The sequence below is a fragment of the Chiloscyllium plagiosum genome, chromosome 28 (genome assembly GCF_004010195.1).
Source record: "Chiloscyllium plagiosum isolate BGI_BamShark_2017 chromosome 28, ASM401019v2, whole genome shotgun sequence".
Taxonomy (NCBI): Eukaryota; Metazoa; Chordata; class Chondrichthyes; order Orectolobiformes; family Hemiscylliidae; genus Chiloscyllium; species Chiloscyllium plagiosum.
Genome location: NC_057737.1, coordinates 50,939,773 through 50,964,866, shown reverse-complemented (window position 1 = coordinate 50,964,866; position 25,094 = coordinate 50,939,773). Strand labels below are relative to the sequence as shown.

General features: G+C 45.2%; 1 protein-coding gene across 1 annotated transcript in view; it reads left to right on the top strand.

The window, feature by feature from the left end:
• The first annotated feature begins 513 nt into the window (after positions 1-513).
• The window catches only part of LOC122564191 (potassium voltage-gated channel subfamily C member 1-like), a 69,704-nt gene continuing 45,123 nt past the window's right edge, over positions 514-25,094 (top strand). The window contains exon 1 of the mRNA XM_043718883.1: positions 514-1,547. Coding sequence (XP_043574818.1) covers positions 813-1,547 — 735 coding nt within the window. The 5' untranslated portion in view covers positions 514-812. The remainder of the gene's footprint in view (positions 1,548-25,094) is intronic.

Sequence of the window (25,094 nt, the reverse complement as noted above, 5' to 3'; positions counted from 1 at the left end):
GCCATGCTAAATTGCCCACAGTATTCCGGGGTATGTGGGTTAGGTGCATTAGTCAGGATAGGACAGGGGAATGGGAGTGGATGGGCTACTCTGCGGAGGGGCGGTGTGGACTTGTTGGGCCGAAGGGCTTGTTTCCACACTGTAGGGATTCTATGTTTCTACTCTATGATTCACTCCAGGCAGAGAGAAATCCCCGCAGAAAGAGATTTCAATCAGAGAGATTCCAGCAGAGACTACAGGAAAAAAAAGCGAGATCTAGAACCGTGATCCCCAGCAAATAAAGGTCCCCAAAAGAGAACGATTCCCAGCAGAGAGATTCCCAGTAGACAGAGATGCCAGTCAGAGAGGCTCTGAGGAGCTGGATCCTAGTTTTCTACCTGCCGGGGCAGAGGTGGGTGAACATTCCCAGCACTGTGTCCCGCCAGCGACAGCACCTCACTGCCCAGTGGGGAGCCCGGCTCCTGGGGCGGGAGTTCTCTGTCTCTCTCTCTGTCCACACCAGTTACCCGGCAATGAGCAGGCTGATCACTACCCAGGAAGGAGCTGGGGTGAGAGTGGGCAAGGAAGGGACAGAGAAGGTGAAGGCAGAGGGGGAGGTGATGAAGGGGAGGGGAGGAGGGTGAAGGGGAGGGGCCGAGCCTGCCAGGAGGTTCGCCCTGAGACTCTCGGAGCTGGTATCAGCGCCTTGTGCTGTCGCTGGGCACAAGCTGGTACACCCCTGGAGACGGGCAGCGCTCGCCGTGAGCTGGCAGCAGCAGCTGGGGGAGGACCAGACTGTCCCCTGGGGGGCAGGGACCTGGCACAGGGTCCGTATGATCAGCTCGGTGTGTGTGTCATCTTATCGAGGGCGCAAGTCCGCCAAGAAAGCTCCCCCGAAAGCATGCCCGGAGGAGGAGATGGGCACGGGAGAGGGCAGCGACAGGATCACCATCAATGTCGGAGGGACGCGGCATGAGACCTACAGGAGCACCCTGCAGACCCTCCCCGGGACCCGGCTGGCGCGGCTCACCCAGCCCCGGACCCAGCCCCGGACCCAGCCCCAGCCCCAGCCCCGGACCCAGCCCCGGACCCGGACCCAGCCCCGGACCCAGCCCCAGCCCCAGCCCCGGACCCAGCCCCAGCCCCAGCCGGAGCCCAGCGGCGGGCAGCTCTTCTTTGACCGGCACCCCGGCATCTTCGCGTCGGTGCTGAATTATTACCGGACCGGTAAGCTGCACTGCCCGGCGGATGTGTGCGGGCCGCTCTTTGAGGAAGAGTTAGCTTTCTGGGGTCTCGATGAGACTGATGTGGAGCCCTGCTGCTGGATGGCGTACCGGCAGCACCGGGAAGCCGAGGAGGCACTCGACATCTTCCAGCCGCTCGGAGCTGGCCCCGGGGAGGAGGTATGTGAGCCCGGGGGGGTGCCCGAGCCGGGACCGGGACCTGCACCTGGCCGGGGGCCGGGGGAATATGGTTGCAGCCGCTCGGCCCCTCTCTCCTGCTGGAGCCGGTGGCAACCCCAGATCTGGGCGTTATTCGAAGATCCCTACTCGTCCCGAGCAGCACGGGTAAGAAACGGGTTAATGTTACCCCTCCTACCCCCAACCGTTGGTGTAACTAAACTCGGTCATCAACCCCTGTTAATTCAAAAAACCACGAACAAGAAACCTGTTTGAGTTAAAGAACATTTTGAAACATATTGTAGCTGTGATAAAATACAGCAAAGTGCCAGCCATTAGTTGGGCTCTGGGAGGAGCAGCCAGTGACTTCAATGTTCAGTATGCAGCACCAAACCCCCGAACAGACCATCTCCCAGTCAGCGGCACGCTGCTCTGCCCATCAATGCAAAATAAACCTTCACTTCCTCAACCACCATCGCGCTTTGTGAAGGATTTATCCATCAATGAGGCATCTGTTGATTGAGGGGGAGGTGAGGCACGATCCTCACATACCCAGACACACTCCCAGACAGATACAGAGTCAGACACACACTGAAACCGACAGACACGCACCCAGACAGCCACACACTCAGACATCGGCACAAAGATATGGACAAGCCCGCGCACGTAAACACCCCGACATTAATAGGCGAGACAAAGATAAGGCTGTGAGCGGTGACAGGGGGTGGCTGGATTCTGTGCAAATTCTTATCGGGAGTAGAGTAACCGGGTCCTCGAGGCCAGACACAGGCTCGCTCTTCCCGTGACCACAGTCACATACAATTCAGCCCGTTAGAGAATTAAATGGCATTGAACTCAGGGAACTGTTCATAACCCAGGGAAAACAACAGGTGCAGGAATGGAAATCTGTCCCCAAAAAAATCAGGAACGGAACACCCGAGGGGCTGCTTCTATTAAGATTTTATTTGAATCTAATCATTACAGATCTCAAGGTTTCCAGGAAGAAAACTTCGGGTTGGTTTTTGCTATACTCTCACTGGTATTTTGATTGTGTTTTTATTCCTTGTCATCACCAGTAATTTGATATCACTGGGATCAGGGTGGATGATGCCTGAAACAAAACAAAATTAATAACAGTTCTGAGGAAGGGTCACTGGACTCGAACCATTAACTCTGATTTCTCTCTTCAGATGCTGCAAGACCTACTGAGCTTTTTCAGCAATCTCTGTTTTTGTTTCTGATTTACAACATCCGCAGTTATTTAGGTTTTTATTTGGATGACATCTGACCCACTCTGGCCCACTGACACCTTGCTGTTCAATGCTTATCATTACAGTAAGGGAAGATCGGCAGGTATTTTATTGATAACGGTTCTGACTCTGTAAAATGATGCAGTTTATCGTGTGAGGTGAACTGCACCAATCAATAGTGTCACCTCATTGAGACAAAATAAGCAACTCCTTAAAAGAATGAAGGAGACAGGTGTTGTGTATGGATGGGATTGGGGTTTGGGGCAGGGACTGTCAAAAGCTGGAGTGATAGTAAATGGAGATTGGATTAAACCCATTGTCAGAGTCAATAACGGAAGGCTATGTCAGGGCAGGGGAGGTGAGAAATGCACAGTCTGGGACATGAACAACGAAAAAATAACAAACAAAACTACAGCACAGGAACAGGCACTTCGGCCCTTCTGTGCTGACCCAGATCCTCTATCTAAACCTGTTACCTATTTTCTAAGGATCTGTGTCCCTCTGCTCCATGCTCATTCATGCACCTGTCTAGATGCATCTTAAATAATGCTATCATGCCCGCCTCTACCATCTCTGCTGCCAATATGTTGCAGACAACACCACCCTCTGTGTGAAGAACTTTCCACACATATCTCACCTAAACTTTTCCCCTCTCACCTTGAACTCATGACCCCTAGTAATTGGGTCCCCCACTCTGGGAAAAAGCTTCTTGCTATCCACCCTGTCTGTACCTCTCATGATTTCGTAGACCTCAATCAGGTCACCCCTCAACCTCCGTATTTCTAATGAAAATCATCCTAATCTACTCAACCTGTCTTCATAGCCAGCAACCTCAATACCAGGCAACATCCTGGTGAGCCGCCTCTACACCCTTTCAAAAGCATCCGCATACATCTGGTAATGTGGTGACCAGAAATGCACACAGTATTCCAAATGTGGCCAAACCAAAGTCCAATGCAACAGCCAGCTCTTGTATTCAATACCCCATCCAATGAAGTAAAGCATGCCATATGCCTCTTGACCATTCTACTGACCTGCATTGCCACCTTCAGGGTACAATGGACCTGAACATCCAGATCTCTCTGTACATCAACTTTCCCTAGGGCTTTTCCATTTACTGTATAGTTCACTCTTAAATCGGATCTCCCAAAATGCATCACATCGCACTTGCCTGAATTGAACTGTATCTGCCATTTCTCTGCCCATCTCTCCAATCTACCTATATTCTGCAGCATTCTCTGACAGTCCCCTTTCACTATCTGCTACTGCACCAATCTTAGTGTCATCTGCAAACTTGCTAATCAGACCATCTATACCTTCCTCCAGATCATTTACATATATCACAAAACAATAGTGGTCCCAGCACGGATCCCTGTGGAACACCAGTAGTCACAGTTCTCCCTTCCACTACTACTCTCTGTCTCCTCTTGCCCAGCCAGTTTCTATCCATCTAGCTGTTACACTCTGGACCCATGTGATTTCACTTTCTTCATCAGCCTACCATGGGAACCTTATTAAATGTCTTACTGAAGTCAGTGTATTTGACATCTGCGGCCCTTCCCTCATCTATCAACTTTGTCACTTGCTCAAAGACACATTGTAAATGCTAAGGAGCTGAGGGTTGTATCATTTGATAAGAACCTAGATCAAAGGAAAATAAAATCTCATGACATTATAAAAATGACTTTTTTTGTATTTTTGGTTGTAGACTGAAATGGGTAGAGAACTGTTTGGTCAGAAGTGTAGAAATAGAAAAGCAATTTGTTACCTAAATTGAGGGGGGGAAAAACTTTAGTGCAGAGGGATCTGGGTGTCCTAGTACATGAATCACAGAGAACTAGTATGTAGGTATAGCAGGTAATAGGAACAAGAGGAGGCCATTCAGCCCCTTGAGCCTTTCTGCAATTCAATGAGATCATGGCTGATCTGTGGCCTAACTCCATATACCTCACTTTGGCCCATATCCCTTAATACCTCTGCTTAACAAAACATTCTCACTCTCAGATTTAAAAGTAACAACTGATCCAGCATCCATGCTGTTTTTCAAAGACAGTTCCAACCTCTACCCTTCTTTATGTGTAGAAATGTTTTCTAACATCTCTCCTGATTCTTAGACAATTCCCCCTATTTCTAGAATTCTCCATGATTGGAAATAGTTTATCATTGTCTGAGCTGTCTTTTCCTACTAATATCTTGAAGACTTTGATCATATCACCCCTTAACCTTCTTAATTGTACAGAAAACAAGCCTAATGTGTATAATCTTTCTTATAACAACTCCCCAAAGTACCCTTGTAAATCTATGCGATACTAAGGAAGGCAAGTGGATGTTTAGAACTTATCACTAAAGGAATCAAGCATAAAATAAGAAAGGGTTACTGCAACTCTCCAAGGCATTAGTGAGACCAAATGTGGAGTATTGTATATAGTTATATACAAGCCTCCTCAATCTGTTAATTGAGGAGGCTTGTAATTGTATTGGAGGCAGTTCAAAGAAGTTTTGCTAACTTGGTTCCAGAGATGAGGGATTTGTCTTATGAAGAGATATTCAGCAGTTTAAGTCTATATGCTCTGAAGTTTAGAAGAATGAGAGTAGATCTAACTGAGGTATATAAAATGCTAAGGGGGATTGAAAAAGTAGGCAAAGAGAAGATAGTTCCTCATATGGGGCAATCCAGAATGAGAAGTCATAGTTTTAAGTCAAAAGGGTAGCAGTTTTAAAGTGGAGCTGAGAAGATATTATTTCTTTCAAAAGCATGAATCAATGGAATTCATTCCCCAGAGTGTGGTGGGGGAGTTAGACAGAATTAATAATGAGATGAAGAGTCAAGAATAGTGGGCAGGAAATTGGAGTTAATGCCGAGATAAGATCAGCCATGATCATATGAATTGGTGGAGCAGGTTCAAAAGGACTGAATAGCCTATTCCAAGTTCTTATTTTCATACGTAAAGCAGGGATTGTTTAAGGATTGCTTTGTTTTTTATAAAGGAAGTAACTTGACACACATTGTAAGTGCTGTTTACACTGCTGCTTGTTTAAGAAGCAGTAGAAGACTAGTTTGCAGGTGAACAGGAACCAAGTGTTGTGTGCAAGTGAAGATTCAGCTGGCAACAAGTAGCTGATTGCTGTGTGGACATGTGACTAGTTATCAATGTCAAAGACATTTTGCCTGCCAACAGCTATATGATTGGGTCCCCGTAGCTGATAAGCTTGGAGCTGTGAACATTTTGGCGGAAACTGCTGAAACTCTGGAAGGGAAAGAGTTGTTATTTCTCTGCAGTAAGAAACATTGCACACCAATGTTGGACTGGGGCTACAAAGTTAAAAATCACACAACACCAGGTTATAATCCAACAGGTTTAATTGGAAGCACTAGCTTTCGAAGCACTGCTCCTTTATCAGGTAGTTGCGGAGTACACAATTGTAAAACACGGAATTTATAGCAAACGTTTACAGTGTGATGTATCTGAAATTATACATTGAAAAATACCTTGATTGTTTGTTAAGTCTCTCATCTGTTAGAATGACCATGATAGTTTCACTTCTTTCATATGTAAATCACAAAACCTTTTTAAAAGTTACATTCTCAGGTTAACTTTAACAATTGGTGTCAGCCCAAGATAATGTGTTGAAGGTGTTAGCCCCCTCTATGCTGCAGTCTGTGCCATAATGTTTAGATTGATTCTAATCTAAGTAATGAACTAACAGAATCTTACATGGATTTATGCAGTTTTGGGCAAAGTACAATATAACTCTTTAAGTGTGTGTTTGTGTGTGTGTGGGGGGGGGGGGGGGGCGCTGGGGGGTTGTGAGTGTCTGTGAGAGAGGGTTTATGTGTGTGTGTGAATGTAAAGTGGTCTAAGTCTGTGAGAGGGTGCATGTCTGAGTGTGTGAGTGTGTGTCTATGAATAGGAGGCACGTGTGTGTGTGCATAGTGCAATGGTGGTCACCTTATTGTGACATGAGCCCAAGGTCCCGGTTGAGGCCCTCCCTATGGGTACTGAACTTAGCTATCAGCTTCTGCTTGGCCACTTTTCGCTGCTGCCTGTCCTGAAGTCTGCCTTGGAGGATGGTCACCCAAAGGTCCGAGGTTGAATGTCCTGGATTGCTGAGGGAACACTCCTGGCTAGGCGACATCATCAGTGCTTGGGAGCCTCCTGCGAAGCGCTTCTTTGATGTTTCCTCCGGGGTTTATAGTGGTCTGTCCCTGCCGCCTCCGGTTGTCAGTTTCAGCTGTCCGCTGTAGTGGTTGGTATATTGGGTCCAGGTCGATGTGTTTGTTGATGGAGTTTGTGGATGAATGCCATGCCTCTAGGAATTCCCTGGCTGTTCTCTGTCTGGCTTGCCCTATGATAGTAATGTTGTCCCAGTCGACTTGGACAACACTACTATCATAGGGCAAGCCAGACAGAGAACAGCCAGGGAATTCCTAGAGGCATGGCATTCATCCACAAACTCCATCAACAAACACATCGACCCGGACCCAATATACCAACCACTACAGCGGACAGCTGAAACTGACAACCGGAAGCGGCAGGGACAGACCACTATAAACACCGGAGGAAACATCAAAGAAGCGCTTCGCAGGAGGCTCCCAAGCACTGATGATGTCGCCTAGCCAGGGGACGAAACGTTTGCAACAAAAACTTCCAGATCGGCGAACAGAACCACAACAACGAGCACCCGAGCTACAAATCTTCGCACAAACTTGGAACACTCCTGTCTGTCGATTGTTGTGCAGTGCCCATTCATCCGTTGCCATAGCCTCTGCTTGGTTTCACCAATGTACCATGCCTCAGGGCATCTTACCTGCAATGTATGAGATAGACAACATTGGCTGGGTCACCTGAGTACCTGCCACGTACATGGTGGAAGGCGTGCCCACGCATAATGGTGGTATCCATGTCCACACTCTGACACGTCTTGCAGTGCCTACTGTAACAGGATTGTATGGAGTTGTCCTGAAAGCCAGGCAGTTTGCTACAAAGTTTGCTGTCCAGTACTTCTCAGGAGCTGAAAAACTATGCCATGTTCTTTGCGGCCTACAACACATCACCAATGAGGATGGGCACCTCGCCAAGACCTCCCTCACACCTCCACTGCTCACCTTTAAACAACCGCCAAACCTCAAACAGATCATTGTTTGTAGCAAACTGCCCGGCTTTCAGGACAACTCCATACAACCGTGTCACGGTAGGCACTGCAAGACATGTCAGAGTGTGGACACGGATATCACCATTATGTGTGGGGAGGGAGGGCCTCAACCGGAACCTTAGGTTCATGTCACACGACAGGTGGTCACCATTGCACTATACACGCACACACAGGCACTCCTACACACACACACACACACACACATACACATATACGTTTGTGGGGTGAATTTGTACTTGCAGAGTTACATTGTACTTTGCTCAAAAATTGCATGAAACCATATAAGATTCTGTTAATTCATTTTTTATATTAGAATTGCAACATATCTGAAATAACTTAACAGAGTCCGGTATCTGTCACCGAGTTACCCTTTATTTACATGTACAGAGTCCTTGACACTGATCCAACTCCCTTAGAGCCAGCTCTCAGAGTGAACAGAACTTCTCTCATTCCTGTTTATATTTGTCAGCCAGGCCTCCCTGATTAGACCAGATTAATAGCCCCAGTCAGGGAGCTCATATTCTGTGACATTCACCTGGCTGACTTCGTTATCATCACTACAAACCTCCTCCTTTAGGTGTGAGAACACAGGCTAGTTCTTTTTGTTGTAGCTCCTCCTGGGATGTTTTCATAACCAATCCGGTTACTCCAACTCTGCGCCTGATATGGGTGGTGTGTAATACAGAGTAAGTCACCTTTTTATGCCCAGAGTGTCTCAGAAGAAATTTATTCTCCTGTTCGGGTGGCAAAGGTGTTGAAGCGGCACATCTGCCATGTCCATCTCAGATTCCAAGGTATCTTCAATGCTCGATGGAAAGGGAGAACATATGGGTTCCGGAACATAGAACATAGAACATAGAACAATACAGCACAGAACAGGCCCTTCGGCCCACAATGTTGTGCCGAACATTTGTCCTAGCTTAAGCACCCATCCATGTACCTATCCAATTGCGCCAAAGATTCTGACTCTACCACTCCCACAGGCAGCGCATTCCATGCCCCCACCACTCTCTGGATAAAGAACCTACCCCTGACATCCCCCCTGTACCTTCCACCATTCACCTTAAATTTATGTCCCCTTGTAACACTCTGTTGTACCTGGGGAAAAAGTTTCTGACTGTCTACTCTATCTATTCCTCTGATCATCTTATAAACCTTTATCAAGTCACCCCTCATTCTTCGCCATTCCAATGAGAAAAGGCCTAGCACTCTCAACCTATCCTTGTACGACCTATTCTCCATTCCAGGCAACATCCTGGTAAATCTTCTCTGCACCCTCTCCAAAGCTTCCACATCTTTCCTAAAGTGAGGCGACCAGAACTGCACACAGTACTCCAAATGTGGCCTGACCAAGGTCCTGTACAGCTGCAACATCACTTCACGACTCTTGAATTCAATCCCTCTGCTAATGAACGCTAATACACCATAGGCCTTCTTACAAGCTCTATCCACCTGAGTGGCAACTTTCAAAGATCTATGAACATAGACCCCAAGATCCCTCTGCTCCTCCACCTTACTAAGAACCCTACCGTTAACCCTGTATTCCACATTCTTATTTGTCCTTCCAAAATGGACAACCTCACACTTGACAGGGTTGAACTCCATCTGCCACTCCTCAGCCCAGCTCTGCATCATATCTAAGTCCCTTTGCAGCCGACAACAGCCCTCCTCACTATCCACAACTCCACCAATCTTCGTATCATCTGCAAATTTACTGACCCACTCTTCGACTCCCTCTTCCAAGTCATTAATAAAAATTACAAACAGCAGAGGACCCAGAACTGATCCCTGCGGAACCTCACTTGTAACTGGGCTCCAGGCAGAATATTTACCATCTACCACCACTCTCTGACTTCGACCGGTCCAACTGGCCAAATTTCCCTCTATCCCATGCCTCCTGACTTTCCGCATAAGCCTACCATGGGGATTGTTCCATGGGGAACAATTGGAAAGGCAGTCAAGTAGCTGGGCACATTTTGCTCCTGCCCCGTTAGCAAGTTTGCAGCTTTCATATGGTCCATGTGCTTGTTCAGGTCTGTCTCACCTACCCAAACTTTATACATCACTGAAAGTGACCTCATGTCGACCATGCTTCTTATCCATGAAGAACCATTCCTGTGGTTCCTACACTAAATTTCATTCCCTGAAGTAAACTGTCTCCCTCATTTAACAGTCTTTTGTCTGCTATTGGTGTTCCTGATGCTGTTTCATGCTCCACGCCCAGGTCCAGAAAGATCAGATTTAACTAGGTGCAGAATCTTCAGTCCATTAACAACTCTGCTGGAGTTTTCCCTGTAGTTGCATAAAGGGTGGTCCTATAATCAAATAGGAACCGGAACAGCTTGGTATCTAGTGAAGCTATCAGCTGTTTCTTTAAGATTGGAGGATGTTCACCCAAAGGTCCGAGGTTGAATGTCCTGGACCACTGAAGTGTTCTCCAACTGGGAGGGAACGCTCCTGTCTGTTGATTGTTGTGCGGTGCCCATTCATCCGTTGCCGTAGTCTCTGCTTGGTTTCACCAGTTTGGACTGCTCTTTCTGCCAGACCATAGAATGATGGATGGTATGGAGTGATATCTCTTGACTTTAGGAAATACTCAAATACCCTGCTGGTAAACAACGACCTGTTCTGTGAGCTACAGTTCGGGAGTCCATGTATTGCAAATGACATGCAGAGGTTTTTATTGTTGTCTTTGGTTTAGACAAATGAAGTCTATGCACAACTAGCCATTTTGAGTGGGTGCCCACATTGACCAAGAACATTGAGCCCATGAAAGGGCCTGCATAGTCGATGTGTAACCGAACCCAGGGTTTACCTAACTGTTCCAGTGAATGTGGTGAGCTTGCAGGGGGTAATTGTTGTCCTTGGATGTGCTCTGGGCACTTCTCCACCAACGCAGCTGTATCTGCATCTAATCTTGGCCACCAGACGTAACGACTCACCAACATCTTCATTTTGGAAACCATTGGATAAACCTGGTGGAATTTCGGCCAGTATGATAGTGACCTTTGCTCGGGACAATCACTGTTGCTTCCCATAATAACATGTTGTCCTCTACTATGATCTGGTCTCTCCAGGTCCAAAAGGGCTTCAATTCTGATTGGGACAGCTCTTTGGTTTCCCCAATCAGCACCAGCTATTTCAGTTTTGCCAGGACTGGCTCTTCCTGTGTCCAGTGTTTGATATTATCAGCTATGACTGGAGGTGTGTCTAAAAATATTTAAAACCATTACAGACTCTTCCAGTGGCAGTACCACCAGTGGTACTCGGTTATGTACCACACCAGTGGTACATGATTTGGTTATGTTTACAAATAGCAATGGGTAGGGATAGGTATGTACTGCAGGGAAAGAGATATAACTGGGGGAAAGGTAATTATGATGCAGACTTAGGAAGCATAGGATGGAGAAGGAAACTGCAGGGGATGGACACTCTTGAAACGTGGAGCTTATTCAAGGAACAGCTACTGTGAGTCCTTGATATACCTATCAGTCAGGGAGATTGTTGTTGAGATAGGGAGCCACAATTTACTAAAGAGGTTGAAGCTGTTGTCAACAGGAAGAGGAAGGCTTATGTGAGGATGAGGCGTGAAGGCTCAGTTTGGGGGCTTGAGTTATAAGTTAGCCAGAAAAGATCTAAAGAGAAGGCTAAGAAGAGCCAGGAGGGGACATGAGAAGTTGTTGGCAGATAGGATCAAGGAAAACCCTACGGCCTTTTATAGGTATATCAGGAAGAAAAGAATGACTAAAGTAAGATTAGGTCCAATCAAAGACAGTAGTAGAAAGTTGTGTGTGGAATCTGAGGACATAGGGGAAGCGCTTAATGAATACTTTTTGTCAGTATTCACATTGGAAAAGGGCAATGTTAGTGAGAATATGAAGATACAGGCTACAAGATTAAAGGGATTGAGATTGACAAAGAGGAGGTTTTAGCAATTTTGGAAAATCTGAAAATAGATAAGTCCCTGGGGCCGGATAGGATTTATCCTTGGATTCTCTGGGAAGCCAGGGAGGAGATTGCAGAGCCTTTGGCTTTGATCTTTATGTCATCATTATCGACAGGAGTAGTGCCAGATGACTGGAGGATAGCAAGTAGGTGAGTCAGGACAACCCTGGTAATTATAGGCCAGTAGGCCTTACTTCGGTTGTAGTTACGGTGTTGGAAAAGGTTATAAGAGATAGGAATTATAATCATCTGGAAAGAACTCATTTAATTAGGGATAGTCAACATGGTTTTGTGAAGGGTAGGTTGTGCCTCACTAATCTTATTGAGTTCTTCAAGACATTGACAAAACAGGTGGATGAAGGTAAAGTGGTTGATATGGTGTATGTGTACTTCAGTAAGGCGTTTAATAAGGTTCCACATGGTAGGCTATTGCACAAAATACGAAGTTTCGGGATTGAAGGTGATTTAACAGCTTTGATCAAAAATTGGCTAGCTGAAAGAAGACAGAGGGTGGTGGTTGATGAGAAATGTTCATCCTGGAGCTCAGTTACCAGTGGTATGCTGCAAGGGTCTGTTTTGGGGCCATTGCTGTTTGTCATTTTTATAAATGATCTGGATATGGGTGTAGAAAGATGGGTTAGTAAATTTGTAGATGACACTAAAGTAGGCAGAGTTGTGGATAGTGCTGAGGGATGTTGTGCGTTAAAGAGGGACATAGATAAGATGCAGAGCTGGGCAGAGAAGTGGCAAATGGAGTTTAATGTGGACAAGTGTAAGGTAGTTCACTTCAGAAGAAGTAACAGGAATGCAGAATATTGGGCTAATGGTAAAATGTTTGGCAGTGTAGATGAACAAAGAGATCTTGGTGTTCAGGTGCATAAATCCCTGAAAGTTGCCACCCAGGTTGTTAGGGTTCTTTAGAAAGCATTTGATGTGTTACCATTTATTGGTAGGGGAATTGAGTTTCAGAGTCACGAGGTTATGTTTCAGCTGTACAAGTCACTTGTAAGGCCACACCTGGAGTATTACATGTAGTTCTGTATTATAGGAAGGATGTGGAAGCTTTGGAAAGAGTTCAGAGGAGATTTACTAGGATATTATCTGGTATGGAAGGAAGCTGTTACGAGGAAAGGCTGAGGGAACTGAGGCTGTTTTCATTGGAGAGAAGAAGGTTGAGAGGTGACTTAATCAAGACGTAAAAGATAATCAGAGGGTTAGATAGGGTGGACAGTGAGAGCCTTTTTCCTTGATGGTGAAACACGAGGGGAAACAGTTTTAAATTGAGGGGGTGATAGATTTAGGACAGATATCAGGGGTAGTTTCTTTACTGACAGAATAGTAGGGGCATGGAATGGCCTGCCTGCAACAGTAGTAGTCTTGCTGACATTAAGGGCATTTAAATAGTCATTGGATATACATATGGATAATAACAGAACGGTGTTGGTTAGATGCGCATCAGATTAATTTTGCAGGTCGATGCAACATTGAGGGTCAAAGGGCCTGTACTGTGCTATAACATTCTATGTTCTATGGTGTATCTGCCAGCAGGAGGCACTTAGTACTACAATCCACTGCTGAATTCGGGCTGAAGCTATGGGTGTCATTGTCGTGTCCTCTTTTAAGTAGGCCTAGCAAGGATTTATGTTCCATTACCACCACAAATTTATGTAAAGGTATTGGTGGAACTTCCTGACTCCAAATATGATGACCAAATCTTCCTTCTCTATCTGAACATATTTATTAGCCTAAGTCCTGGATGCATACGTTATTGGGTGTCCTCTCTATTAGACCATTTATGATCTAATGCCACCCCAGTGCCATGCAGGGAGGCATCAAATATCAATACCAGATCTCGCTCGGGATCATAGTGTGCCAACAGCTTAGAGGATGATAGCTGTTTTTTCACTTCCCTGCAGGCTATGGCTTGGCTATGTGTCCATTTCCAAGGCTGACCCTTTTTTTGAGAGTAGATACAAAAATACCAGGATGGAGGAGCTTTCTTTGCATATAAATCTTCTCCGTGAAGGATTGGATATTTATCCAGCTGTGAGAAACAGTTTACCATTTGTTTAAAATCCCCTAAAGGTGAACTGACCCTTTGGGCTTCACAATTGATACAGCCAGTGCTGCCCATTCTGCAAACTGGATTGGTTTGATGACTCTTTCGCTTTCCACCCTTCTGATTTCTGCCTCTACCTCTGCCTATAAGGCTGATGGCACTGGGCGTCTCTCGCAAAATCTTGGCATTGCTTCTTAATCAATATTTAAAGTCCCTATACCTTCCTGAAAACCTCGGGGTATTTAATTAGGGCTTCACTCAGTCAGCCATTTTCTAATCGAAAAATGTTGAGCCAGTCAAGACGAATCCTTCTCAACCATTTTCGCCCCATCAAGCTTGGGCCCATGCCTTTTATTACAATCAGTGATAACTGAATATATTGCTTCTCATAAGGGACTGGAACCGAAGTTGTACCCTTAATCTTAAAGATTCCCTGGGACAGTATAGGTTCTTGAATTGCCGAGTAAAACCAATAGCATCTCAGAATTAGAGGCGGCTTGGGGTCATAATATTCTTTAATTAAATCAGTCAACTCTTGAAAGATTTTAGTATCTGGTGTCTTGGGAAAAGTGAAGCTCTTAATAACCAAAAAAGCTGTAGGTCCACAAGCTGTCAGGAGAATTACTCATTGCTTTTCATCTGCCCAACTGTCATTTTCCCGGAAAATGTAACACATTCCTTCCACATAGTGGGCCCAGTTTTCAACAGCAGGGTTGAATAGACAAGCTTCCCAAATAACTGCACAATGCCAGAAATGCTTATGAGTATGGCTTTCTCTCATTGCTACTGAAATAACCCCACAGAGGCTGGTATCCCATCACCAAGTCACCCTTTATTTACACATATAAAGTCTTTGAAACTGATCCAACTCCATCACATCCCGCTCTCAGAGTGAACAGGATGTCTGACACTCCTGTTTATATCAGTCAGCCAGGGCTTCTTGATTGGACCAGGTTAACAGCCCCAATCAGGGAAATCATATTCTATGAGGTCCACCTAACTGACCTCAATACAATCACTACAATAGCATCAGATTTTGATTTTGTAATACAGTTTCCACACTGTAAGTAATCTAATCTAATCTAATCTAATAATATCCAGATTTCACTTTTGAATGTATTCTAGACAATAATAATATACAGTAATGAGCAGATGTTAAAGATTTTCTCAATCCATATTTCGATAAAGGGAGGGTTCCTAGGCTCAAGAGCAACTTTAAACAATTTTTACTCTGAAAGATCTTAATCGCTCATTTAATGAATGCATTGCCCAGAAAGAAACTGAGAATCACCTGTGCCCGGTGAAACTGGCTCTGTGCACACTTAGAACTGACAGCAAATGGCACAGCAACTAAGAAATATTCAGGTTTCAGCCCAGTGTCAACCCCTCTTCACGGAATGCCAGCCCTTCTTTGTACTCAGTGTTAGCACACATAACCCACAGAGTGCCAGCCCCTCATAGAATGCCAGCCCGTCCCTGTACTCAGTGTCAGCACACATAACCCACCACCCCACCCAATCCCAGTCCCCTTGTGCTCAATATGAGCCTCACTGCTCCATGCTAGGACACCCTGCACCCAGCTCAGCCCAGAGCCCCACCAAAGCCGCAAGGAGGGACAGCAGCAAGTTCTCAGCATCTGATTTCTAAATGATTGTCCATGTTGTTACCAGAGGTGCAGAGATCCTGGTCTAAGCAGCGATGCCCTCATGTCAGGATGCAAAGACTGCTTGAGGTTCCTTTTCTCTCCAGGTTAGTTAGGCTGGCAGTGGAGATGGGAAACAGTGTGACTATGTTTAATTAATGAGTTTTGTGACGCAAATAAATAGAAATGACTGTTGACATGACTAGTTGAGAGAATACTTCAGTTTATTTTAGAAACAGGGAAATGAGGAAGTAACAATTTAAAGGGACTGGAGAAAGAATGTGTAGATAAAGACTCAACAACCTGACTTATAGGAGACAGGTGAATCATTCTGGATTTAACATTAAACAGGCAACATAGCTGGGATTACAGCTTCAGCAGAGAAAGAACAAAAGGCCAGCTCCGATCCCAGCTGCAGCAATCCCAGCTCCAATGACCCCAGCTTCACTGATTCCAGCTCCACTGACCCCAGCTCCATTGATTGGAGATCCCATTGGTCCCAGCTCCTCTGATCCCAGCTCTACTGATCCCAGCTGCTCAGATCCCACCCCAACTTGTTCTTTTCCTCCTATTGTCCAGTCCTTTCCCACTTACATCCATGATTCTTCTGCCCCTTATGTAAATCTCCTCTGCATCCCCTCTAGTACAATCACATCCTTTCTATAATATGGTGACCTGGCCAGTGTTTTATTCAGTTAGGAACACAGGAACAGGAGTAGGTCATTCAGCCCTCAAGTCTGCTCCATTATTCAATGAGATCATGGCTGATCTGTGGCCTGAGTACATAAGCCTGCTTATATCCCTTGATGCTCTTGCTTAATTAAAAAAAAATGCCTATTTCAAATTTAACTTTAACAATCAAATTGGCATCAACCCCTATTTGAGGAAAAGAGTTCCAAACCTTCATTACCCTTTGCTGTAAAAGTGCTCTCAAACATCTCTTCTGAACAATATAGCCCTAATACCTAGACTAAGATCTCAGTTTTAGAAACATCAGCCAGTGGAAATAGTTATCTTTATGTACTTTGTCTTTCTCTGATAATATCCTGAAGACTTCAATTAGATCATCTTTTAATCTTTTAAATTCTAGAGAATAAAGGCCTAATTTGTCTAATCTCCCATCATAACTTAGACCACAAGACATTGGAACAGAAATTAGGCCATTCAGCCCATCGGGTCCACTCTACCATTCAATCATGGCTGATAAGTTTCTCAATCTCATTCTCCCGCTTTCTCCCTTTAACCTTTGATCCCCTTGATACTCAAGAACCTCTGTATCTCAGTCTTAAATATGCACAATGAGCTGGCCTCCACAGCCTTCTGTGTCAATGAATTCCATAGATTCACCACTCTCTCGCTGAAGAAGTTTCTCCTTGTCCTCACTCTAAAAGGTCTTTCCTGTACTCCAAGGCTGCGTCCTTAAGTCCTAGTCTCTCCTACCAATGGAAACATCTTCCCAACATCTTCTCAGTCCAGACCATTCAGTATTCTGTATGTTTCAATTAGATGCCCCTTTCATCCTTCTAAACTCCATTGAATATAGACCCAGAGTCTTCAAACATTCCTCATATGTTAAGCTTTTCATTCCTGGGACCACTCTCCTGAACCTCCTCTGAACATGCTCTGAGGCCAGAAATTCCTTCCTGAGATATGTGAAGTCCAGATATCATCTCCCAAAGCCAAAGTATCTTCCCTAATGTGTGGTGCCCAGATCTCCTGATTGTACTCCAAGTGGGGTCTAACCAGGGTTTTGTATAATTGCAGCATAATGTCAGTTCCAGCATAACCACCTTCTGCTTATATTCTACGTTTCTACTAATAAAGGCAAGTATTTCACGTGCCTTCTTAACCACGTTATCCACCTGCCTTGCTACCTTCAGGGATCTGTGCACAACAAGGTCCTTCTGATCTTCAGTAACTTTCAGTGTCCTGCCATTCATTGCACAATCCCTTGTTTTGTTAGCCCTTCCCAAGAGCATTGACACACAATTTTCCAATTTTAATTCCATTTGCCACTGCTTTACACACCTGAGCAGTTCGTTGCTATCCTGCTGCAGTTTATGGCTTACCTCCACTATTCAATTCCTGACTAATTTTTGTATTATCCATGAACTTCTCAATCACATTCCCTACATTTAACTCCAAAACTTTATTGTACACATTGTATTGCAAGGGCCCCAGCATGGAGCTCTAAGGAATCCCACTAGACACAGTCATAGAATCATTCCTCTACCATCAACCTCTGCTTTCTGCCTCTCAAGCCAGTTTTTGATCCAATAAGCCACTTTGCCTAGGATCCCATGGACACTTACCTTCTTAACCAATGTGCCACTGTGGACCTTTTCAAGATCCTTGCTAAAGTCCATGGTCAGTGGTAACCCCCAGGTTGTTGATAGTGGGAGATTCAGTGATAATAATGCCATTGATTGTCAAATGGTGATAGTTAGAGACCTTCATGTTGGAGATGGTCATTACCTGGCATTTGTATGACATGAGTGTAACTCGCTACCTGTCAGACCAGGCCTGGATATTGTCCATGTCTCAGTGCATTTGGACACAGACTGTTCAGTATCTGAGGAGTTGTAAGTGGTGCTTAGTATTATGCAATCATTGGCGAACAAGCTGACCTTATGATAGAGCGAAGGTCATTGCTGAAGCAGCTGAAGATGGTTGGGTCTAGCTCTCTATCCTGAGGAACTCCTGCAGAGATATTCTGGAGCTGAGATGACTCCAACAATCACAACCATCTTCCTATGTGCCAGGTATGACTCCAATCAGCCGCCAGATTCCAATTGATTCCAGTGTTGCTAGGGCTTTTGATACCATACTCAGTTGAAATGCAGCCTTGATGTCAAGGACAGTCACTTTTGCCTCATTGCACGTATAAATATGCCTGTGTTTGCACGCATGCTTTGTGTATGTGTGTGTAAATGTGCAGATGTATTTGCATTATTGTGTCAAAGAGTCATAGAGTCATTCAGCATGGAAACAGATTCTTCAGTCCAACTCGTCCATGCTGATCAAGTTTCCCAAACCAAACTAGCCCCACTGCCTGCATTTGATCCATATGCTATTCATGTACCTGTCCAAATGTCTTTTAAATGTTGCAACTGTACCTGCACCTACCATTCCTCTAGCAGTTCATTTCACATACGAACCACCCTCTGTATGAAAAAGTTGCCCCTCAGATCCCTTTTAAACCTTCCTCCACTCCCCTTCAAAATATGCCCCTTTCAGCTTTGAACTCCCCTGCCCTAGGGAAAGGCCTTTGTTATTCACCTTATCTATGCTCCTCAAGATTTTACAAACCCCTATAAGGTCACCCCTCAACCTCCTAGGAGCCAGTGAAAAAGCCCCAGCCTACCCAGCCTCTCCCAATAACTCAAACCCTCCAGTCCTGGCAACATTCTGGTAACTCTTTTCTGAACCCTCTCCAGTTTAATAATATCATTCTTATAGCAGGACGACCAGAACTGAACACACTTCCCAAAAGTGGCCTCACCAACATCCTTAACAACCTCAATGAAAACCAAAAGAACTGCAGATGCTGTAAATTAGAAACAAAAATAGAAATTGCTGGAAGGGCTCAGCAGGTCTGACAGCATCTGTGGAGAGAAATCTTTGGAGTGGGTTGAGTGACAGCAAGCATGCTAAGTGCCATTTTAACCACCCTGTCTATCTGTGATGCAATCTTCGAAGAATTGTGTACCAGAATCTCTAGGTTTCTCTATTCTATAACACTAGGGCCCTACCATGAATTGTAATTGTCCTATCCTTGTTTATCTTACCAAAATGCAATACTTCATATTTATTGAAATTAAACTCCATCTGCCATTCCTCAGCCCATTGACCCAATTGATCAACATCCCTTTGTAATATTAGATAAAGTTCTCATGGTCCACTATACCATCAATTTTGGTATCATCCGCAAACTTACGAACCATGCCTCCTAAATTCTCATCTATATTGTTTATATAAATGACAAACAACAGTGGATCTAGACCCTGCAGAACACCCAGTCACAGGCCTCCAGTCCGAAAATCAACCCTCCACCACCATCCTCTGTCTCCTACCATCAAGCCAATTTTGTATCCAATTGGCTAGCTCTCCCTGAATCCCGCATGATCTAACTTTGCTAATTAGTTTATCATGTGGAACTGTTTGAAAAGCTTTACTGAACATCTACCATTCTGCCCTCATCTACCTTTTTGATCACAGCCTCAAAAATCTCAATCAAGTTTCTGAGACACAATTCTCCACAAACAAAGCCATGCTGACTATCCCTAATCAGTTCTTACCTCTCCGAATGTATGTAAATCTCATCCCTCAGAATAGACTCACAGGTCTATAGTCCCCAGGCTTCTCCTTACAGTCTTTCTTTAATAAAGGCACAACATTAGCCACCCTCCAGTCTTCTGGCACCTCACCTGTTGCTGTAGATGAGACAAATACATAGAACATAGGACATAGAACATAGAACATTACAGCGCCGTACAGGCCCTTCTGCCCTCGATGTTTCACCAACCTATCATACCAATCTGAAGCCCATCTAACCTACACTATTCCATGTACGTCCATATGCTTGTCCAATGACGACTTAAATTTACTTAGTTGGCGAATCTACTACCGTTGCAGGCAAAGCATTCCATACCCTTACTACTCTCTGAGTAAAGAAACTACCTCTGACATCTGTCCTATATCTATCACCTCTCAATTTAAAGCTATGCCCCCTCGTGCTCGCCATCACCATACTTTGAAAAAGGCTCTCCCTGTCCACCCTATCTAACCCTCTGATGATCTTATATGTCTCTATTAAGTCACCTCTCAACCTTCTCTCCAACGAAAACAGCCTCAAGTCCCTCAGCCTTTCCACGTAAGACCTTCCCTCCATACCAGGCAACATCCTAGTAAATCTCCTCTGCACCCTTTCCAAAGCTTCCACATCCTTCTTATAATGCGATGACCAGAACTGTACGCAATACTCCAAGTGTAGCCGCACCAGAGTTTTGTACAGCTGTAGCATAACCTCATGGTTCCGGAACTCAATCCCTCTAATAATAAAAGCTAAAACACTGTATGCCTTCTTAACAACCGTGTCAACCTGGGTGGCAACTTTCAAGGATCTGTGTACCTGGACACCGAGATCTCTCTGCTCATCTACACTACCAACAATCTTACCATTAGCCCAGTACTTTGCATTCCAGTTAATCCGACCAAAGTGAATCACCTCACCTTGTCCGCATTAAACTCCATTTGCCACCTCTCAGCCCAGGTCAGCAGCATATCTATGTCTCTCTGTAACCTACAACATCCTTCGTCACTATCCACAACTTCACCGACCTTAGTGTTGTCTGAAAATTTACTAACCCACCCTTTTACGCCCTCATTCAGGTCATTTATAAAGATGATGAACAGTAGCGGACCCAACAACGACCCTTGCAGTACACCACTAGTAACTGGACTCCAGGATGAACATTTCCCATCAACCACCACCCTCTTTCAGCAAGCCAGTTACTGATCCAAACTGCTATATCTCCCACAATCCCATTCCTCCACATTTTGTACAATAGCCTACTGTGGGGAACCTTATCGAACGCCTTGCTGAAATCCATATACACCACATCAACCGGTTTACTCTCATCTACATAGAACATTACAGCGCAGAACAGGCCCTTCGGCCCTCAATGTTGCGCCGACCTGTGAACTATTCTCAGCTCGTCCCCCTATCCTATCGCAAAATCATCCATGTGCTTATCTAAGGATTGTTTAAATCTCCCTAATGTGGCCGAGTTGACTACATTAGCAGGTAGGACATTCCACGCCCTTACCACTCTCTGCCTAAAGAACCTGCCTCTGACATTTGTCTTAAATCTACCACCCCTCAATTTGTAGTTATGCCCCCTTGTACACACTGATGTCATCATCCTAGGAAAAAGACTTTCACTGTCTACCCTATTTAATCCTCTGATCATCTTGTATGTCTCTATCAAATCCCCTTTTAGCCTTCTTCTTGCCAATGAGAACAGACCCAAGTCCCTCAGCCTTTCCTCATAAGACCTTCCCTCCAGACCTGGTAAATATCCTGGTAACATCCTGGTAAATCTCCTCTGCACCTTTTCCAATGCTTCCACATCCTTCCCGAAATATGGGGACCAGAACTGTACACAATATTCCAAGTGTGGCCTCACCAATGTTTTGTATTGTTGCAACATGATATTGCGGCTCCGGAACTCAATCCCTCTATAAATGAAACCTAATACACCGTATGCCTTCTTTACAGCACTATCCACCTGGGAGGCAACTTTCAGGGATCTGTGTACATGGATTCCAAGATCCCTCTGCACATCCACACTACCAAGAATCTTTCCATCGACCCAGAACTCTACCTTCCTGTTATTCTTCCCAAAGTGCATCACTGGTTGGATCGAAGGGTCTGTTTCCATGCTGTACATCTCTATGACTCTATGACCTCACCCCTACCTTTGCTCGGGGCCCTGTAATTTCTTCCCTTTGGTGACAAGGGATGTGGAACATCTAGTCAAGTGGAAGAAGGAAGCTTTCATAAGGTTGAGGAAGCAAGGATCAGACAGGACTCTAGAGGGTTACAAAGTAGCCAGGAAGGAACTGAAGAATGGACTTAAGAGAGCTAGAATGGGGCATGAGAAAGTTTTAGCTGGTACGATTAAGGAAAACCCTAAAGCATTCTATACATATGTGAGAAACAAGAGGATGGCCAGAGTGAAGGTAGGGCCAATCAGGGATAGTGGCGGGAACTTGTGCCTGGATTCAGAGGAAGTAGGGGAGGTCCTTAATGAATACTTTGCTTCGGTATTCACTACTGAGAGGGAACTTAATGTTTCTGAGGACCATATAAAACAGGCTAATATGCTCAAACATGTTGATGTTAGGAAGTAGGATGTGCTGGAAAGTTTGAAAAACATAAGGATAGATAAGCGCCCAGGGCCTGACAGGATATACCTGAGATTACTACAGGAAACGAGGAGATTGCTGCACCTTAGTCGATGATCTTTGCATCCTCACTGTTCACTGGAGTAATGCCAGATGATTGGAGAGTGGCAAATGTTATTCCCTTTTTCAAGAAAGAGAATAGGGAATAATCCAGGGAATTACAGACCTGTCAGCCTTATGTCAGTGATGGGCAAAGTATTGGAGAGGATTCTGGGAGACAGGATTTATGATTACTTGGAAAACTATAGTTTAATTAGAGATAGTCAGGTCATGCCTCCCAAACCTTATTCAATTCTTTGAGGATGTGACAAAACATGTTGATTAAGGTAGAGCAGTGGATGTGATGTACATGGATTTTAGCAAGGCATTTGATAAAGTTCCCTGTGGTAGGCTCATTCAGAAAGTAAAGAGGCATGGTATGCAGGGAAATTTGACTGTCTGAATACAGAATTGGCTGGGCCATAGAAGATAGAGGGTGGTGGTAGATGGAAGGTATGCAGGCTGGAGCTTAGTCACTGGCAGAGTTCCACAAGGATCAGTTCTGGACTCTGCTCTTTATGATTTTTATAAATGACTTGGATGAGGAAATGGAAGGGTGGGTTAGTAAGTTTGCCAATGACACAAAGGTTAGTGGATAGTGTGGAGAGCTGTTGTAGTTTGCAACGGGACATTGACAGGATGCAGAGCTGGGCTGATAACTGGCAGATGGAGTTCAACCTGGGAAAATATGAAGTGATTCACTTTGGAAGGTGGAATTTAAATGCAGAATACAGGATTAAAGGCAGGATTCTTGGTAGTGTGAAGGAACAGAGAGTTCTTGGGGTCCATTGTCCATAGATCCCTCGAAGTTGCCACCCAAGTTGATAGGGTTGTTAAGGAGACATATAGTGTGTTGGCTTTCATTAGCGGGGGACTGTGTTTAAGAGCTACGAGTTTATGTTGCAGCTCTATAGAGCCCTGGTTAGACCACACTTGGAATATTGTGTTCAGTTCTGGTTGCTTCATTATAGGAAAGAAGCTGCAGAGGAGACTTACCAGGATGCCACCTGGACTCGAGGGTATGTCTTATTAGACTAGATTACTTACAGTGTGGAAACAGGCTCTTCGGCCCAACAAGTCCCGCCTCAGGCGACTGACTGTGTGGAGTTTGCACATTCTCCCCGTGTCTGCGTGGGTTTCCTCCCACAGTCCAAAATGTGCAGGCTAGGTGAATTGGTCATGCTAAATTGCCCGTATTGTTAGGTGAAGAGGTAAATGTAGGGGAATAGGTCTGGGTGGGTTGCGCTTCGGTGGGTCGGTGTGGACTTGTTGGGAAGAAGGGTCTGTTTCCACACTGTAAGTAATCTAATCTAAGGAAAGTCCACACCGACCCTCCAAAGAGCAACCCACCCAGACCTATTCCCTAACACTATGGGCAATTTAGCATGACCAATTAACCTGACCTGCACATTTTTGGACTGTTGGAAGAAACCGGAGCACCCAGACGAAACCCACACAGACACGGGGAGAACGTGCAAACTCCACACTGACAGTTGCCTGAGGTGGGAATTGAACCTGCTGCGAAGCAGTTCTCTGGCGCTGCGAAGCAGCAGTGCCAACATGTCGCGTTGAGGAAGCTAGGGCTCTTCTTGTTGGATCAACAAAGGATGAAGGGTGACTTGATAGGGGTGTACAAAATGGCGAGAGGCATGAATAGATTGGATAGCCAGAAACTTTTTCCCATGGCAGAAATGTCTACCATGAGGACCCATAATTTTAAGGTGTTTGGAGGAAGGTGCAGGGGGGATATCAGAGGTTGGTTCTTTACGCAGAGAGTGGTGGGTGCATGGAATCAGATACATTAGGGACATTTAAGCAACTCTTGGATAGGCACACGGAAGACAGTACAATGAAGGGTATGTAGGTTAGTTTGATCTTAGAGTAGGATAAAAGGCCGGCACAACATCGAGGATCGAAGGGTCTGTACTGTGCTGTACTGTTCTGTGTTCCAAGTTCTCTCAATGTCCTAGGATGCATTTGTTCAGGTCCTGGAGATTTATCCACCTTTATCATTTTTTAAGACCTTCAGCAAATCCTTTTCTGTAAGGTGGATAGTTATCAAGATATCAATATTTATTTCCCCAAATTCTCTAGCTTCCTTGTCTTTCTCCATGATAAATACTGATGCAAAATATTCACATAGTATCTTTCCCATTTCTTGTGGTTCCACATATAAACAACCGTGGAATGCCTGCCTATCATGGAGGAGCTGGATGCATTGCCAACTGCCCAACCTCACTATCAAACCTGCAGACAAGGGAGGCGCGGTGGTAGTTTGGCGCACCGACCTTTACACCGCTGAGGCTAAATGCCAGCTCATGGACACCTCCTCCTACTGCCCCCTTGACCATGATCCCACATCCCACCACCAAACCATCATCTCCCAGACCATCCATAACCTCATCACCTCAGGGGATCTCCCATCCATCACCTCCAACCTCATAGTCCCACAACCCCGCACCGCCCGTTTCTACCTCCTGCCCAAAATCCACAAACCTGACTGCCCCGGCCGACCCATTGTCCCAGCCTGATCCTGCCCCACCGAACTCATCTCTGCATACCTCGACACGGTCCTGTCCCCCTTAGTCCAAGAACTCCCCACCTACGTTCGGGACACCACCCACGCCCTCCACCTCCTCCATGATTTTCGCTTCCCC